A 19016-nucleotide genomic window follows, 5' to 3' on the forward strand; every position below is an offset into this window, starting at 1 on the left:
CAGGAAATTCTTGTAGATGGTGAATCTCCAGAATCACTTTTAGAGGATTGTGGATATTACATTACTGATGATGTTTAAAGAGAAAGTACATGAATGTTTGTAAAATCAGGAAACTGAGGATGACAAGGAACTGGCAGAGTAGAAGAAGATGGGTCTGGGGCAGAATCAACAATTTCACTGAACAGCAGGGCAGGCTTGAGGGGGCAAGTAGACGACTCTTGCTCTATTAGTGAGTTTTCATGTAAGTGAGTGATATCATAAATGTTCTACTCTCAGAAAGTAAGCTCCAGAAATAATGAAGTCAGCACCTAATGTAGAAACTCCTCATCTGGTGCTCTGCAGACCAAAGATAAACTGATTGTGACCTTTCGAGCAAACACATGGATTTGTGTGGTGGGAGCACTCTGGAGATCTTGCTGCTTCTCTCATGTGAATTCTCTGGTACCAGACTTCAAAGAAACGTTAATCAGGAGGGGGTGGGGGCAGCCAATATGAAATTGAGCACATCGATGTGGTTCCTCTGATTGCAGAGCAGCTTTAATAATTGGCAGAAATGCAAATATACAGCTGAGGCTTTATGAATCACGTTACTTGTTAAAATGCATGAGTGTTGACATTTGTGCTTTTATGCAGTATAAAGTGAGAAACACAGAAATTCTGCAGATGCCAGAAATGCACACAGACAAAATGCTGGAGGGACTCAGCAGGGCAGGCAGCATTGATGGAAAGGAATAAACAGTCGACGTTTTGGGCCGAGACCCTTCATCAGGACTTATTTTGTAGGGATTTCATATGCTTTACTACGTTGAAAGCTACATATGCTTTACTTTGCACTGAATAACTTATTGCATCACTAATAAAAAGGGGGTACTTCCTTCGTTTCGCATAACTAACAGATCTGGAGGGCGTGACCACAATGTTCAACTTAACTAACTGTGATTGGTTATATATATAGATCAGTTAAAGTTTTCGTACGGGGATGGGGGGGGGGCAGCTGCCAGGTACATTTAGAGAATAAAAATTTTAAAACGCTGTTTATAAGCAATTTCTATCTTCTCCCTGTGACTGCATGGCTTTCCTCTGGGTGCTCCGGAATCCTCCAGCAGTCCAAAGATGGATGGGTCAGTAGGTTCATTGGTCCTGGTAAATTGTTCAGATATTTGGCTAAGGTAAAATTGGGAGTTGTTGGGTGGCACAGCTCAAATGGCCAGAAGGGCCTATTGCACCCTGTATCTCAATAAATAGATGTGTCAGTGTATCAATATCACTCCAAGGCTCTGAAGGAGAGCTGGTACGGAATACAAAAGAACCTGGATATAGAGATAATTTGTCTTTCACAGACAGACCTGAAAGATCAAGAATTTGTCAGTTACGAGGAACTGGCACAGAAAGGAGTTAAGGCCAGCATAGATCAGTCATGATTATACTGAATGGTGGGGCAGGCTTGGGAGCATAGTCCTCTTTTGCTTCTCCTGTTTTCTTACAATCATCCTGGCATGTTCGGGCATTCAACACCAACAATGGAACAACATTTGCAAAGAGAGCAGTGGCTCCCATGTGACAAAGGGAGCAACAAACTTCACAAAGCTCATTGTGAATATAAAGAAACAAAATTCTGTTGAAATCTGTCAGAGTAACCAAATTTTTTTTGCCAATTTATACACTGTACATTTTCTCGTTTAACCATGACAACAATATACATAGATTATTGATTTTCAAAATACTTATTCAATGCAGGCACAGAATAAATTCTGAATAACCTATTTTTCCCAATGAGTTCCATCTTTTCTTCTAAATATTGTGCTAAAGGGGAGTGTATGAGGTGGGAGGGACAGAATACACTGCCACACACATTCCAGCTCTATATGTTAGCCATTTTGGCCCTTAGCACTTTGAAAGCTAAGCAATTAACTGCATTCTGTTAAACACACAGTTATCAAGTTCAGAGGAATAATTCTGGTACTGTAATCAGCGCCATATTTTACAGCTGCAATCAAAATTTTTGAAATAGGTTGGTTTGAAAGCTAATGATGGACATTAATTTTTAAGCGATTTGCATGACTCAAGGTCATAGGGGCAACATTTTGAACTCATGCTCCTGACATGAAACCAGCTGTGAAGAAATGCAATGAGAATTTATGTGTGCGCTCCTCAGGGATTGAAATCAATTAAAATTACTGACTAGAAGATTAAGAAAGACGTTCTTGTAAGGCCTGATCTCTTTTTTTGGCATGGCTCCAAAGGTCATGAATTCATAAAATTACCCTTGTGCAAACTTTAAAAATGCAATTTTTTTTTATAAAGAGGACAATTGTATGAATTACAGCGGTGCTAGATGTTAACCTACTTTCACAGTTAACTAGATAGTGCAAAGAGAGCAGGATTTTAAAATGTCAGCAAAACTCCCATTGTCAAATTGAAACTTGCCATGTATCAGTTTAGTTTCAAAACCCAGCAGGCATTTTATCACTTGAAGTGAAGAAAACAGGCGATGATGATGGTGATCAGAGGAGAGGATTTGGCCATCCATTTTCATTCAGTCCCTTCATTATAATGCCAGTGACAAGATGTCCTCCTGAAAGTTACTAACCATGATCTGGAGAGAAGTGACCAGATGGAATGGCCACATTGACTAGATGAATAAACAATTTAAAGTGTTTTAACCCTCATTTTATTGTCAGTAAACAAGGTCACACAAAGGTTTGCTGTCCACATCTCAGCTCTAACCAAGCCCCGTTGACTGGTCACTCAACACTCTTTCTGGTTAATCAATGCCTCTATTTTAATTCACTTCCTCTTCTAAAATCTCACTGTGATGTTGGTTATTGTTTACCTCTGTAACCTTATCCTCAGGATATCGGTAGTTCTCTTAATTCTGGTCTCTTGCACATCACCAAATTTAAACATGTTCCCATTTTGATTCTACTACTCACGTGTTGTCCTGTTTTGAAGTGTCAATGCAGTTAAGGAATACAAAGATGCACAAACAGTACCATACAGGTGAATAAGGTTGTAAGCACAAATGAACACAACCATCTGCCACCACACACACGCGCACACAAATAGAAGAAATATTGTCCCACTGTTTAAGTGTGTCAATCATCAGAATAAACAGAGCTCCAAAAAAATTGAACTATAATCAATCACATTATTCAGCTTCTTTCTGATCTAGGCCACTTACATTGTCACTAGCTTAACTCAACTGGTCACCTACCATCTTAAAATACTTCAAGTCTGTGAACAGTAAATGCACAATAAAGCAATATTTTGGTTAGATAGATACTTTATTGATCCCAAAGTAAATTACTTTACTTTATACTTTATTGTCACCAAACAATTGATACTAGAACGTACAGTGATATTTGATTCTGCGCTTTCCACTCCCTGGATTACAAATATTAAAAATATTAAACATAGTAAAATCAGCAAATATTAAAAATTTAAATTATAAATCATAAATAGAAAATAGAAAAATGGAAAGTAAGGTAGTGCAAAAAAACCGAAAGGCAGGTCCGGATATTTGGAGGGTATGGCCCAGATCCGGGTCAGGATCCGTTCAGCAGTCTTATCACAGTTGGAAAGAAGCTGTTCCCAAATCTGGCCATACGAGTCTTCAAGCTCCCGAGCCTTCTCCTGGAGGGAAGAGGGACGAAAAGTGTGTTGGCTGGATGGATCGTGTCCTTGATTATCCTGGCAGCACTGCTCCAAGAGCGTGTGGTGTAAAGTGAGTCCACAGACGGAAGATTGGTTTGTGTGATGTGCTGCGCCGTGCTCACGACCTTCTGCAGCTTCTTTCGATCTTGGACAGGACAACTTCCATACCAGCTTGTGATGCACCCTAGAAGAATGCTTTCTACGGTGCATCTATAAAAATTAGTGAAGGTTTTAGGGGACAGGCCAAATTTCTTTAGTTTTCTCAGGAAGTAAAGGCACTGGTGGGCCTTCTTGGCAGTGAACTCTGCTTGGTTGGACCAAGTAGATGAGTATCCCTTTAAGATCATCCACCTTGTTCTCTATGGCTTGCACATTAGCTAGTAGGATGATGGGCATAGGGACCCTGAAGCCCCTCAGCTTCAATCTGACCAGCAGCCCAGCTCTTTTCCCACGCTTCCTCAGTAAGTAGTGCATCTTTCCAGGTTTCCATCAATGCAGTGTGTTGTTGTCAGCTCTTTGAGGTAGGTGGACGCGTCCCGCGGGAATCGATTGGCGGGTTGCGTCGTCGGACACTCCGGGTTGGGCCAAGTAACGAGGGAGGCTCCGCTGCCACTTCCAGCTGCCGGGGGCCTGGGCTGTCGATTGGCCCCAATGCCGACACTTAATCCCGGATGGCCGGGCTCCTGGCTGAAACAAGTCCTTAAGCCGAGTCACGGTTGCGGAGGCCTCCGCTCCAGCCGAGCCTCGGGCTCAATTTCCGAGGTCAGCGGTGGAGGCCTCACTTCCGGCAGCTGTGGATGGCCACCAACTGGACTTTACGGTGGTCGCTCTGGGGAAGCGTCTGGGGCACCTTGAGGTCTCCGACGTCACTTCTGTGTGGCCGTCTGCTCCGGAGTGGTGCTGGTCAGAATGGGTCACGTCTCTAAGCACTCCAGCACGGTAGCAGACCGCAGGTCTCTGGGAACGTGGTGGGCCTCGTTGGTCGGGTCCAGGTGCGGTCCTGAGTTTAAGAAGCAGTTCTGGCAACGTGGTCTCCAGCTGGATCAGTAGCTTCGCCAGGGTGTTGTTGATCTTGATCTTGCTAGATTGGAGGTTTAGAAGGGTTTCTCGGGTATAGGATAGTGGAGAGGGCAGTTTGCTCGGGAGAGCACACGCAAAGTCAACAGTTACCAGCGCCACCTTTAATGGAATTACAGTGTCACAGTAGCATTAAAAGTGTACAGATATACAAATATTAGAAGAGAACTAAGAAAGAATAAAAAATAAGTTACCACAAACAGTCTAACATCACTTCTCCGGGTATAGGTTGACTCATTATAGAGCCTAATGGCCGAAGGTAAGAATAACCTTATATAGCGTTCTTTGGAGCAGCACAGTTGTCTTAGTCTATTACTGGAAGTGCTCCTCTGTTCAGCCAAGGTGGCATGCAAAGGGTGAGAAACATTGTCCAGAATTGCCAAGATTTTTCATAGGGTCCATTGTCCAGTTTGACTCCAATAACAGGGCCAGCTTTTCTAATCAGTTTATTGAGCCTGTTGGCATCATCAGTGTTGATCCCATTGCCCCAGCACACCACTGCATGGAAGATTGTATTTTTAGCACTACATAATATTTGCTGCTGATAAACATAACTTCTGAGCTAAAGGTTTTAATCCTTGGAATATGAGACACCAGAAAGAAAAAGTAGAATCACTTTATTAAATTAAGTTGTACCAAAACGTTGAATTAAAACTTGTCATTGCACTTTCCTTCCATAGACCAGTAAGAAAACCTTGTAACATTACCAGTCATCTCAGGGATTTGAATAATTCTTTTTTCCATCTATAATTAAACATTGGCAACCAAATAAAACATTAGACACAGAGTCAAGAACTTGTGGTCTGGGACTGAATTGTGAAAGATGCAGTATGTCACTGAATACACTGCGTTCAATTCTATTCATTGCTTGTCACTGTTTGTATGAAAACAATGAAATCGAGGACAAATTATTTTTACTATGAATTTGACCTTTAATGTCAACCATTCATACATTCAGATGAAAAAAAATCTGCATTGTGCTTTGGCCCACATTCTGATTTCTTCACTTTCCATGTAGCTTCTGCTATTATGGGGGTAGGGTATCTCAAAGCCATCACTTATACATGACTTAGCACAAGAAGATGAAATTTTACAATTACAATTTTGTGGAGATTATCTGTATGATGCAATCTGCAAATCACACACACATAAAATTGTTGAAAACAGACATACTCAAAACATAAACACGAGGAATTCTGCAAATGCTGGAAATCCAAAGCAACACACACAAAATGCTGGAGGAACTCAGCACGTCAGGCAGCATCTAAGGGAAAAAAAACAGTCGACATTTCAGGCTGAGACCCTTCTTCAAGACCACAAGACATAAATGGCCAACTATAAGGGAAGGGAAACTCAGAAAACATAACCTCACAATTATTATTCAAACATTGGTAATGAGTCAATAGTCAATAATTATAATTAACTATCCGTAAGTCTTTATGTAAATGTATTAATAGGGACCCAAATGGTGTGAACAGCTGATTAGCATACCAAGAACAAAGGTTCTTGGGGCACATGGTGGAAATATTTGTGTTTGTTTTCTTTGAATCTTTTGTTACCCAATAAATTTTGTATCTTCTGATTTAGTCAGGTTTAAGTTCTTTTCATCATCAGAGAAACATAAACATCACAATAATATCTGCTGATTATCTGCACATCGCGATTTATTAGTCAAGTCAAAGACAAGTTATTGTCTTATACACAATTGTACACATGCACAGATGCAATGAAAAACATATTTTCAGCAGCATGATATAAGCAGTATTTATAAGAAAATCATAAATTATACTCAATTTTAACAATAACGCACAATTAGAACCAAAAATGACCACTTTAGAGCAAGATGGTCGAAGTTGTCACAGCGATGCTAAACTGTATTGCTTAGGGTTTTTACTGGTTAGTTCAAGAACCTAATGGTTGAAAGGAAGTAGTTGTTCTAAAACCTGTTGATGTGGGACTTCAGGCCTCTTTAAGTACAAAGTTATAAGGTGGAAATTACAGAATTTACATTATATTGGGAAGGGGATGTATTACTTTAACATTATGGAAAGCTTCTAACTGTATTCCTAGATACTCCAGGCACCTTGGTAAAGCAGCAGTGGGATGCTACCAATGGAATTTACAAAGACACTCCATCAAGTGTGAATTTAAGCTGAGGGAATGCCATGCAAAAAGGTGTATGATGGAATATATCAAGCATGCACTGAAATCTACACTAAGAGATAAAGGCTTTGATTGTTTTCTGAATTGTTCTGAAGATGCTTGTGCTCAAAACATGGCCCAAAGCTCACGCTGATACCAACGAAAACAGAGGATGTGTAGCATGTGCATTAATAAGAACCACTGTTAAACAAATGTTTGAAATTATAGTTAAGTAAAGTTAAATAATTTTCATTGTATTGTAGAACTTTAGAATTGCAAGTTGTGATTTATGTATTTTGGGCTCTAATTAAATAAGTAATTGCTCTCTTGCAGGGACTGCTGGACAGAAGCACAATATTCTTTTATTCAGATTTTCAAAGTAGTTTATAAATTGCAGCCAATTCGGGAAATGATGCATGAAGTTATGCATGATGCATGAAGGGATGATAAATTTTGATAACAGCAATAATTAGTACAACCCAGCAAACATCTTCGTTAAATAGTTTAAATGCATAAGGGCACCTAGAATATGCTGACTAAATTGTATTTTTCCTTGTCCTGGACATCAATTTACAGTTGGATTTTATTCTTGTATATTTTGGACTATATTTTATTGGAGCAAATGGAGTATAGTTTCAGAGACTAACTCAATTTCATCAGAAAGGTTGGAGACACAAGAGACTCAGACGCTGGAACCTTATTCTCCTGAACTGAGGCTGAGGCTGTAGGCCTGCTCTGGGCTCTGCCATGTTTACTCCACTGTGTCCTGAACTGAGGCTTAAGGCTGATTTATACTTGTGCGTAAGGGCTACGCCGCAGGCCTGATTTATACTTTTGCGTAGCCCTACGCCATAGCGAGCGTGCGTAGTTGTGTCTGCATCGCTCTGCAATTCACTGCCAAAACGCTAGTTGGCGGTGGGGTTTCTATGCCACTGTGTTGAGTCTCTTCGTGAGAGACATGGATGAGTAAGTGCATTTCAAATATTTTCAGATGTCGGCAGGTGGATTTGATGACTTGGTTCATCGTCTCCAACCATTTATTTCGCATCAGTGTACAGACATGGTGGAGAAAAGCAACCGGAAGTGCGTAGCAGGAAATGCGATGCTACCAAGCGGACCAATCACAGTTGTTGCGGTCTGCGTCGTCACGAAGCATGAATTGCATTTTTGGGAGGTGCACATCACCCTACGGCGTAGGGTACGCAATACCTATGGCGTACATTTGACGCACAAGTCTAAATCAGCCTTTAGGCTGTTGGCCAGCTCTGGGCTCTGCGATGTTTACTCCTCTGTGTCCTGAACTGAGGCTGAGGCTGTGGGCCTGCTCTGGGCTTCATGCCTGAGGACTCACTTTCATTCTAAATGCTATTTGCTTATTTTTATTGTTTGCACAATTTGTTTTTTCCCCTCTCTCTCTGCACAATGAGCGTTTGTCGGTCTTTTTTTAATGGGTTCTTTGGGGTTTCTTGTTTTGTGGCTGCCTGTAAGGAGATTATTCTCAAGGTTGTATAATGTATACATACTTTGATAATAAATGTAATTTGAACAACACCAACTGTTGGAAGAACTCAGTGAGTTGAACATGTCTTGATACAGGGCTGTGACCCAAATGTTGACATCCTTTCCCCCTTCCTTAAAATATGCTACTGACCCCGTAAAGTTCCTCCAACAGTTTGAGAACAAAGTTTCCCTGGGCCAAGTTGGTATAAACCACACATTTTATGGAACCTAAAATCTCACTTGCCACTAAATAAGAAGAGTGCAATGTTGCCTCCAATGGAAGTTGTGGGAAAGCAGTGAAGTAATACACTGCTATTTCATTACTAGATCCTGGATTTAGTTTCAACTTAAGCAAATTAGATGAAGCTGTTTTTGAAACATAGGCAAGTCCTTCCAAAATCTGCCTGGCCCCTTATTCTTGATGAATTTAGCTCAGATCCAGATAGGAGGGTGCTGGGCAGTACCAGTACCAACAGCTGTGCCACCTCACATTCAAAGCCAGGACTTACCACAGAAAAATAAATCCAGTTGCCAATGAGGTAGAAAAATATACTTCTTTATCAGAACTTGGCCTTGTATCTCAGAAAGGATATGTTATCATTGGAGAGGGTCCAGAGGAGGTTCACATGAATGGTTCCAGGAATGAAGGGGTTAACAGTTGAGGAGCATTTGGCAGCTTTGTGCCTATACTCACTGGAATTTAGAAGAATGTGTGGAGATCTAATTGAAATCTACTGAATGTTGATAGGACCAGATAAAGGTGGATGGGGAGACGATGTTTCCTAAGGTGAGGGTATCCAGAACTAGAGGGCACTTTTAGAACAGAGATAAGGAGGATTTTTTTTTAGCCAGAGAGTAGTAAATCTGTGGAATGTTCTGTCACGGACAGAGGTGGAGGCCAAGTCCATGTGTACATTTAAGGTGGAAGTTGATCATTTCGCGATCAGTCAGGGCATCAAAGGAGATGGCAAGAAGGCAGGTGTACAGGGTTGAGTGGAATCCAGAATCAGCCATGATGGAATGTTGGAGCAGACTCGATGGGCTGAATGGCTAATTCTTCTCCCATGTCTTATGGTCCAATTGTTCAAATAAAATACCATTTAATTCAGATGCATTAATAACATCCAACCAGAGTGGCTGGAAAATATAACCGGTCAAGAGATTGTGTCAGTGATGCAGCTGTCTCACAGCTCCAGAGACATGGGATTAACCCTGACTGCGCGAAATTTTTACACTCTCTCTGTGGCTACATGGCTTTCCCTGAATGAAGCAGTTTTCATCCACAATCCTCCACTTATTTCTTTATAATCCATTTTTCCTCATGTGACCATTGTACCCAGATCCAGAAGATATATTTATTAATTGATGGGGTAGGTGGCTGTTCAGAGAATCAGTGTGATAAAATGGGCACAGGAGAGAAAATAGATAACAGGTAAATAAGAGGAGAAATGTCATTCATAGGATTGGTCTGGGAGCTGGCGTGTATTCACTAGGCGGAATGAGTGGTTTAGGGAAATAAAGATTCTCAATTTGAATGCAGCATCTCCACATTTTTCAGTACTCTGTTTGTGTATGCTGTTAGCTGATACTTGCAAGGTCAGTGCTCCAAGTCTCTTTTTAAGATGTCTCCTGGTATGTCAGCTCCTCTTTGTAATCAAAATATCACAGCACAATCTTCCCTATTGATTCATTCGGATATTCAGCCACTCGAGCTCCCCAGTGGCTTACCCATCTCACTCCACTGAGGGAACTTGTTAAGACAGCTGCCAATTCCCAAACAGTGTTGTATTCTTAAAACATGTATGAAGGTCAGTATGCCTTTCACTATCACTTTCAGACTATCGATGGTGATCAAATGATCCGTGGCTTCTTTCATATGGAACTTCAGTCTCTGCTTTTTGAGATTCAATTTCCTCTCAGTGCATCTACTCATCACAGCTCCCAGCTTTCAGCCATGCCTTTTTGTCCAAAGACCAATAAGCCACCTGCTTAGTGGTAAAGACCTATCAACTACAGCATAGATTGCTCTAGAATTATGTCAATTCCCACTGACGTTCTTTTCTATTTATATCGACAAAATTGAGCTTTCCAACAAGTTAGACATGACCATGCCTCACCACATCAGATGCCAGAAGGCGTTCTTTGCATCCAGCAAACTGAAGATGATTTATTGCTCTATTCAGATCTGTCAGACTAACTGGGTTTGTTTTCATAGCGTAATGGCCCATCCTCAGAGCACCACTGAGGTTGCTCACGTCCAGGCAAAGATTGCTGCTTCATTTCCCAACATACTGTACATCAAGCTACATGCTGTGATGACTTTTGTCTTACAGCTTCCCCTGTTCCTTGAAGGGCATCGGCATTAGCGGAGCAGACGCGATGGACCGAATGGCCGTCTTCTGCTCCTTTGTCTTATGGTCTTATGGCATACGCCTGTGAGTTGTGCAGCTTGCTTTGTGATCTACTACAATGAATCCCTTATCATACGTCTCCTGAGACTTAAACACCAGAGATTCTATGGATGCTGGAAATCTCGAGCAACACACACAAAAAGCTGGAGGAACTCAGTCCTGATGAGAGGTCTCAGCCTGAAACGTCAACCGTTTATTCATTTCCATAAATGCTGCCTGTCCTGCTGAGTTCCTCCAGCATTTTGTGTGGGTTTCTCCTGACTCTCTGTGTGCACCACCTTCAGACTGCCTCCAAGCCAGTTTCAGTGAAGTATTGTACATTGATAGCTCAAGACTCACTGATTTCAATTGCTCTTTTCTGAGATTAATCACATTCTTTGGCAGAACATTACATGTTACTTCTGAATAAAGTTGAAATGTCATTGGGTGCCCTATCAATGCTATACAACTAGTGGTGATTCTTTTGCAGAAATGATCACTTTAGACATCATGTACATTGTGTACTAAGATGTCACTCTGAATCTGGCTTTGTCTCTGTCCTGGCACGGCTCCTCCTATTCACTCCATGGATATCCAATGCCCTTTTCATTATGTATCAACTGGAGAATGTGTTTCATACTGGCAGTTCCTGAGGACATGATACAAGGTGAACTCACCAGGACCTTGCAAGGTCACGGCCTAGTGTTTGGGACCTGTCATCGGCGAGCCCAGCTTTTGAAGCCTGGAGTTTGGGTCCTCATTATCAGTGAGTCCTGGGCTCATACCAAAGATAAAGCTCAAAGGTTGATCAGAAGTTCAGAGCGTGAGGGCTGATGCTGGGTCCCGAGTTTACATACTTGGCGAGTCCGCTGGGTAAGTCCAAGGCCCAATGTCTGCGAATCCACGAGTCTTCTGCAGGCTGGAGGCTGGAGAATATGGCCTGACCTGGGGTTAGAGGACTATGTACGTGTGTGAGTGAGTGAGTGGGCGGGTGGAAGGGAGGACATGGCTTGGTCTGCTGTTGTTATTTTGTTGCTTGTTGCGTTCTGTGGCATTCAATGTTGGCACCAAAATGTGTGGCAATATTTGCGACTGCCCCCAGCACACCCTTGGGTCCGTATCTGAATCTGAATCACATACAGAGGGTCTGTTCTCTGTTTAAGGGGCAACAGTATCAGTGTCGCAGTAAGACATTCCTATCAAGTCCTTGCCAGGAAATAAGTGCAGTCTACAAAAGCACTTTGATGATTTGATCAAATGCCCCTGGTTGGTTTGCCTGTTCACATGAGCTGATTGTCAAGTAGAATTAGAGAGGGTAATGGCTTCTCAAATGCAGCAGTGATCAGCAAACAGTGTTAAGTGAGATATATCTGCAGATGTGGGCTGAAATCATTCTGCGTCGTGGACATTGAGAGTGATTTTGCCTTTCATTATGAAAACGTCATGTGTGTACCAGCTTTCCAACATTACTGATACGAATACGGAGCATATTGTCGCAATATAGCCTTTGCAGACATTATTCCTTCGAAGGGTACAGAAGTTTGCAATCCATGAAGCACAAGATGTTGTAACATGAAAGATGGCTCCTGTGCCTGATTGTGGTGTGAGATAGGCATCTTTTTCACCCCATGAGGAGGAATGCTACATCTAGAAAAATGGATATTGGAAAGTAGTTTTGGTGACAGCAATGAATGTTGGCTTAATGTAAAATGTTTTTGAGTGAAAGCCGGTTGTTTTATTTAACAAGTTCATGTGGTTGAAAATTTTACCAATGACAAATTTTGTGTGTTACACATTGTTGATTTAAATTTGGCAAATTAGACAATGGGGAAACAACATTAGCAAATGTGAAAACCTCAACCAAAAATGACAATATAATGCTACCAACATACAGAAAGAAATGTGGACAGAATTATTTAGTTACTTGAATATGATTTGCAGCTTTGGTTCTGTTTTTGGTATTTTGCAGATGTATTAAATCAGAGATTCCCAACCTGGGGTCCACAGACCACTCAATTAATGGTAGAGGTCCACAGCATAAAAAAGGTTGGGAACCCCTACGCTAAATGGAAATAGTTATTGATTTAAATTTATCTACGGTAAATTTATGGGCTACGGTAGGAAACTTTGTCACATGGTGTGAGCAGAATTATCTGCAGCTTAATGTGAAAAAGACTAAGGAGCTGGTGGTAGACCTGAGGAGAGCTAAGGTACCGGTGACCCCTGTTTCCATCCAGGGGGTCAGTGTGGACATGGTGGAGGATTACAAATACCTAGGGATACGAGTTGACAATAAACTGGACTGGTCAAAGAACACTGAGGCTGTCTACAAGAAGGATCAGAGCCGTCTCTATTTCCTGAGGAGACTGAGGTCCTTTAACATCTGCCAGACAATGCTGAGGATGTTCTACGAGTCTGTGGTGGTCAGTGCTATCATGTTTGCTGTTGTCTGCTGGGGCAGCAGGCTGAGGGTAGCAGACACCAACAGAATCATCAAACTCATTCGTAAGGCCAGTGATGTTGTGGGGATGGAACTGGACTCTCTGACAGTGGTGTCTGAAAAGAGGAAACTGTCCAAGTTGCATGCCATCTTGGACAATGTCTCCCATCCACTACATAATGTACTGGTTGGGCACAGGAGTACATTCAGCCAGAGACTCATTCCACCGAGATGCAACACAGAGCGTCATAGGAAGTCATTCCTGCCTGTGGCCATCAAACTTTACAACTCCTCCCTTGGAGGGTCAGACACCCTGAGCCAATAGGCTGGTCCTGGACTTATTTCCTGGCATAAATTACATATTACTATTTAATTATTTATGGTTTTATTACTATTTATTATTTATGGTGCAACTGTAACGAAAACCAATTTCCCCCGGGATCAATAAAGTATGACTATGACTATGACTATCTTTATAATTATTGTGTTCATGTAATGCCTTTCAGAACTAGCAATGCATATAGATGATTTTTTTTTTCTGGAACTTCTCATCTCCAAACACTGTTACAGGTTAAGAAGCAGTTGGTCATGTTAACAATAATCCTTAAGGGGGTGACAGAGTTAAAGGAACAACTATTGTCCATGGGCTGATGTTACGTATGCCACATAGGCTGCAGTTACACTGACGTCAAATGAACAAGAAACAAACAGTAGCTAAATGAAAACTCCAGTTCACCTTCTTCAGCAACAATTTCTCTTCCTCTTGTACTAATTGGGTATAAGGAAGTTCTGTTCCTCTGATGTCTCTCTCAAACTTCTCCTTTGGTGTATGGTTGAGACTACCTGTATTTAATCATCTAAATTGAATAACTAGGGTCTAGATTTGACTATTTTTTCTCAACAAAGTTACTGCAAAAAAATCAAAAGCTCCCTGGCAAATGTATGCCCTTCGTGCACAAAGCAACCTGATAGTCATAGCTTTCATGCACTCATTAAAAGATCAATCAAAACACACGAGCATTCATGCACCTTATATTTGTAATGCACCTGTCACTTACACATAAACGGTGTGTTGTTGGTATTTCCTGGCTTCCTGTTACAAATGCCATTAATACATTAGTCTACACAATGTGCTTGGACTGCTATTATACTGCGTCAAATGGATCACGCCACCATGGCAATAATCTCAGACAACAAACTGTGGTTCAGCAGCGTGTCAAGGGACCAGCAACAAAGAGTTTTGAATCTTATGGCAATAGTTAGAAAAATATGGGAAATTATAAAACTCAAAAATACATCATATTTGTCTTTGTTATCTAGCAGATATTTTAAATCAGATACCACATTTCACTAAACGCAAACAACAGGAATTCTGCAGATGCTGGAAATTCAAGCAACACACATCAAAGTTGCTGGTGAACGCAGCAGGCCAGGCAGCATCTCTAGGAAGAGGTACAGTCGACGTTTCAGGCCGAGACCCTTCGACACATTTCACTAGCCTAAGTTACTTTTGAAGACATCTTCAACCTGAGGTTAGATAAATGACACTCTTCATTTTTTTGTATTACTGGCAGCAAATGGCTATGTCACGAACCCTGTGATGGGTTGAAAAGGACCAGCAGAAATGGAACACACCTGGAGTCTAGTTTACTATAAATTAAGACTATATTTATTACTACTACGAATTAATATCATTAAACCAAATAATACAATACAGGTTATAAACTATTTTATATATATATATGTCCGGAAATGTGTGTGTGGATACAAAAAAAATAAATAATAGTCCAGCAGGTAGATATCAGTCTTACGGTGTCAGGTAAGTTTAAGCAGTTCAGTTCACTTTGTGTTGCGTCGAGTTGAATTGATGGAGAGAGAGAGAGAGAGAGAGAGAGTTAATTGAGTTGATGTTCAAGTTGGCAGCTTTAGCTGTTCTTGCTTCCAAAGTCTTCAGAGTCACTTCGTGTGACCCCCCTCCCCACAGATACAGATGGACAGAGCCCCTCCTAGGGAACGGTCTACTAACCCACGGCACGGGTTCACCACCAGCAGACCCCCACAGTCAAGTTCTTACCCGCACTGGTAATCACGGGTCGAAACTAATCGATCCGTCGCCTCCACCCTCGTGGTGGTCTTAAACTCCACCAGTGGTTTCTCGGGTAGCTTCCCCAGTTCTCTCGTGTCATGTCTCCTCTGCCACTATCAGACTGAAGGATCAACTTTTATAACCCATCCAAAATTCCAGCGTCCGTTAGCTCAACCGCTCTGAGCTGTTGCCATGGTAACTTCCCAGCTCGTGTCTCAGCTCGTGCCGTACTCTCTCTCTCTTTTAATTGCCTCCTTGTTCATTAGACTGCTGAACTTTCTAGCAGTTTCTCACCTGTGTGACAGCTATTGCATAATAACATGGGCAGTGCCCGTACATAATAGCCAAATTTGTTTCTTAAAAGGAGAACTATGCAGTTATCAGCTGGTGATAGATCTACTGTTTTAAAATTTATCTCAATTCCCCTCCTTTGGGCAAATCTTAACACTGAGAGAAAAGGCACTGCCATGCAGTAACCTGCAATAATACCAAAAGTATTGCATTAGGTCTTTCACGTTGGTGCTTATGTGCGATCTTGTAAATTTCATCAACTTCCAACCTTCATCAGGTTTGCTTTTGTGCTGATTGTGTAGGTAAGGAAGGGGTTACGTGACCCTGTAGGTCTGTGGCTTTGATCTCCCACACCAATTACAGCCACTCACAAATCACCTCTGCATTGATTGTGCATATACGGATAACGAAAGTACAAATAAAAATAAAGTATGGTTGAATAGGCCAGATGTGTATCCACTGAGTTTAGGGGAGTAAGAGGTTACTGGCTGGAAATATACATAGCCATGGAATGGTACTGACTGTGTGGATGTATACGGGATGTTGTGGGAGAATCTGGAACTAGAGCAAAGAGTAGTAGACTGCTTCAAAGTGCAGTAGAAGCAGTCTAAATATTTTTAAGGCAGGGATAGATAGATAGATACATAACAAGCAAGGAATGAAAGATTACTCTGAGTACATGGGAATATAGAGGTGAGATTGCAATCAGATCAGCCATAGAGCCATAGAACCATAGAAACTACGGCACAGAAACTGGCCCTTTGGCCATTCTTGGCTGTGCTGAACCATTTTCTGCCTAGTCCCACGGACCTGCCCACAGACCATATCCCTCCATACACCTCCCATCCATGTATTTGTCCAATTTATTCTTAATCTTAATCAGCATGATACTGATTACATGATAGATTAGGTTTGATGGACTGGATGGCCTATTCCAGCTTCTAATTCATCTGTTTGTATGTTCTAATTTGTCACTGTAGTGATCAGGATGTGACACATAACAAACAAATGCACATAAAAGAAACCCTCTGCCACCCAAGACTCAATTATTTGCCTTCAGCATCTTAGTGCTAATTAATGTTTATGCTCCACAATGTCATCAAATGGCACACAAGAGAGAGTGCTATTTTGGGAAGAGGTATTCCTAAATTCTACATCATTTGAAAATTACAAATCAGATACGTAAGCTCAAGCTTACAGAGTGGCGTCTCAGGATAATGACTGCAATGATTTCTCCCTAGTTGCCAGAGTCTGCTGCATGTTCTGTGAATTCGTACGATTTTCATATATAATGTTAAAGTAAAAAAAGCTCTGTCTTTGCCCATTTTACACTCTGTACCATGAATGCAACAACATGTGTACAAATCCCAACCAAATTTCATTTTCTGATCAGAGTTGATCCTCTGAGGAAATATTGAGATTAAGACATGATGAAGAATGGTATTCCCCAATAATTTCACACTGATGCACGCAGTATAGACACTCTTCCTCATCTTCAAGCAACTAAAACCTTATACCTTCCCATGTTGGAAAACATACCAGCAAACTTCACTGGTGGGTAGAGTTTCAGCATTGTGATGATTTGTCCTCAGCAACAACAGTGCCCCCAGAAAAGCTTTTGTGATTGGACCTACCTCCAGGTATGACATAGAGACAGTGTATTCCATATCATCACTTGTTTCTTCAATGGACTTGAACAAATCGTTGAGTGTTCTTACGTATATACCAGGTTCATTATCTGTTCCTAACATTGTGTACGTTTTCCCAGCACCTAGACAACATAAATAGATATGACAACATATTAACCACTTAACAGGGGATAATGGGACATCATTTGGTGTGGTATGTCTTGCACTTTACTGTTGCCACAAAACAGCAAATTTCAGGACATACAGTATGTCTGTGATAACAACTCTGTTTCTGATTCCAGCAGGACATCCAGTACTTGCTGGCAATGCACTAGCTATTGCAATACACAGAATACTGGAGGAACTCAGCAGGTCAGGCAGCACCAATGGAGGGAAATGGACAGTCCCTGAAGGACTCTGAAGAAGAGTCTCAACCCGGAACGTCAACTGTCCATCTCCCACCACAGATGCCCTCCTGACCCACCAAGTTCCTCGAGCATTTTGTGTGTGTTGCTCCAGATTACAGCACCTATCATCTCTCTTGTGATCCAATTGCATATTTTGGCTCTTAAAGTTTTGCGTGGAAATATTAGACCTATACGAAAGCTAACCATGTCACAAGAAGGGAAAATAGCATCTCAGATGTGGATGAGCCAAGTAGCCAGCGGTCTCCCCCCTTAGCCAGACTGAAGGTATCAGAATATAGCAGTGCAAGAACTCAGAACAAAATGCAAACAGAATGAGTAAATTTAATGTCAACCCAGATGCATGAAAAGAAAGAAATGAGAACAAAAATGATTGGATAAAATCATTTATGGTTTGAAAAAAATTCAAAAAGAAAACCTTAAACTTGACATTTTCTCTAATACTAGTTAATTTTCAATTTCTATGAGGCTGTTGGGCAGGAGTTAACACTAAGCACATCATTAACGGGGCACCACCATTGAGCACACCTACAAGGAGCAAGAAAAGGGCATCCATCATCAAGGACCCCATCATCTAGGCCATGCTCTCTTCTCACTGCTGCTATTAAGAAGGGGGTACAGGAGCCTTAAGTCCCACACCACCAGGTTCAGGAACAGTTATTACCGTTCAATCATCAGGTTCTTGACCCAACATGGATAACTTTTCTCCCCTCAACTCTGATTTGATTCCACAACCAATGGACTCACTTTCACAACTCTACAACTTATGTTCTCAGTATGTATGTATGTATTTATATTTGTATTTACACTAATTATATTCTTTTACATATTGGTTGTATGTCAGTCTGAGTTTCTGTCTAGTTTTTCATTGATCCTATGGTATTTCTTTGTTCTACTATGAATGTCTGCAAGAAAATGAATCTCAGGGTGGTAGATGGGGACATTTATGTACTTTGATAATAAGTTTACTTTGAACCTATCTCAGAACTGATTAGACACCTCATTGTATTCCTAATTTAGAAGATGACAAAATAAATCACACGTGCAAATTTAGACAAAAGTTCTGAACACTGTAAACAAGGTAGATGGAATTACCAAAAGGAGTGGTAAAAAGACTTATATTTAGATGGAGTTAAACTGTTTCTACTACTTGGGAAATTTAGTACTGCTTTAAAAATTATAGGAAATCTTTATGAACTAAATTTAGGAAAGATGTAAAGGGTGTCAAAAGTCTGAAAGTGTCCTGCAAGCAATTATATTAGGTCAGTCATCAAATGTTAACAACCAAATGAAAAAAGGTTGAGTGGAAGTATGTGGAATTAAATAACAAATCAGGCATGAACTCATTGAACAGAGGAACGGTCTTTTGGGGTTATATCCACC

At 41.1% G+C, this 19016-nt stretch overlaps 1 protein-coding gene across 1 annotated transcript in view; it reads right to left on the reverse strand.

Annotated features, from left to right (window-relative positions):
* Nucleotides 1–19016, reverse strand: part of kif19 (kinesin family member 19) — a 202999-nt gene that overhangs the window by 61727 nt on the left and 122256 nt on the right. The window contains exon 5 of the mRNA XM_063030788.1: nt 17215–17351. Coding sequence (XP_062886858.1) covers nt 17215–17351 — 137 coding nt within the window. The remainder of the gene's footprint in view (nt 1–17214; nt 17352–19016) is intronic.

This window comes from Mobula hypostoma, chromosome 22, assembly GCF_963921235.1.
Source record: "Mobula hypostoma chromosome 22, sMobHyp1.1, whole genome shotgun sequence".
Taxonomy (NCBI): domain Eukaryota; kingdom Metazoa; phylum Chordata; class Chondrichthyes; order Myliobatiformes; family Myliobatidae; genus Mobula; species Mobula hypostoma.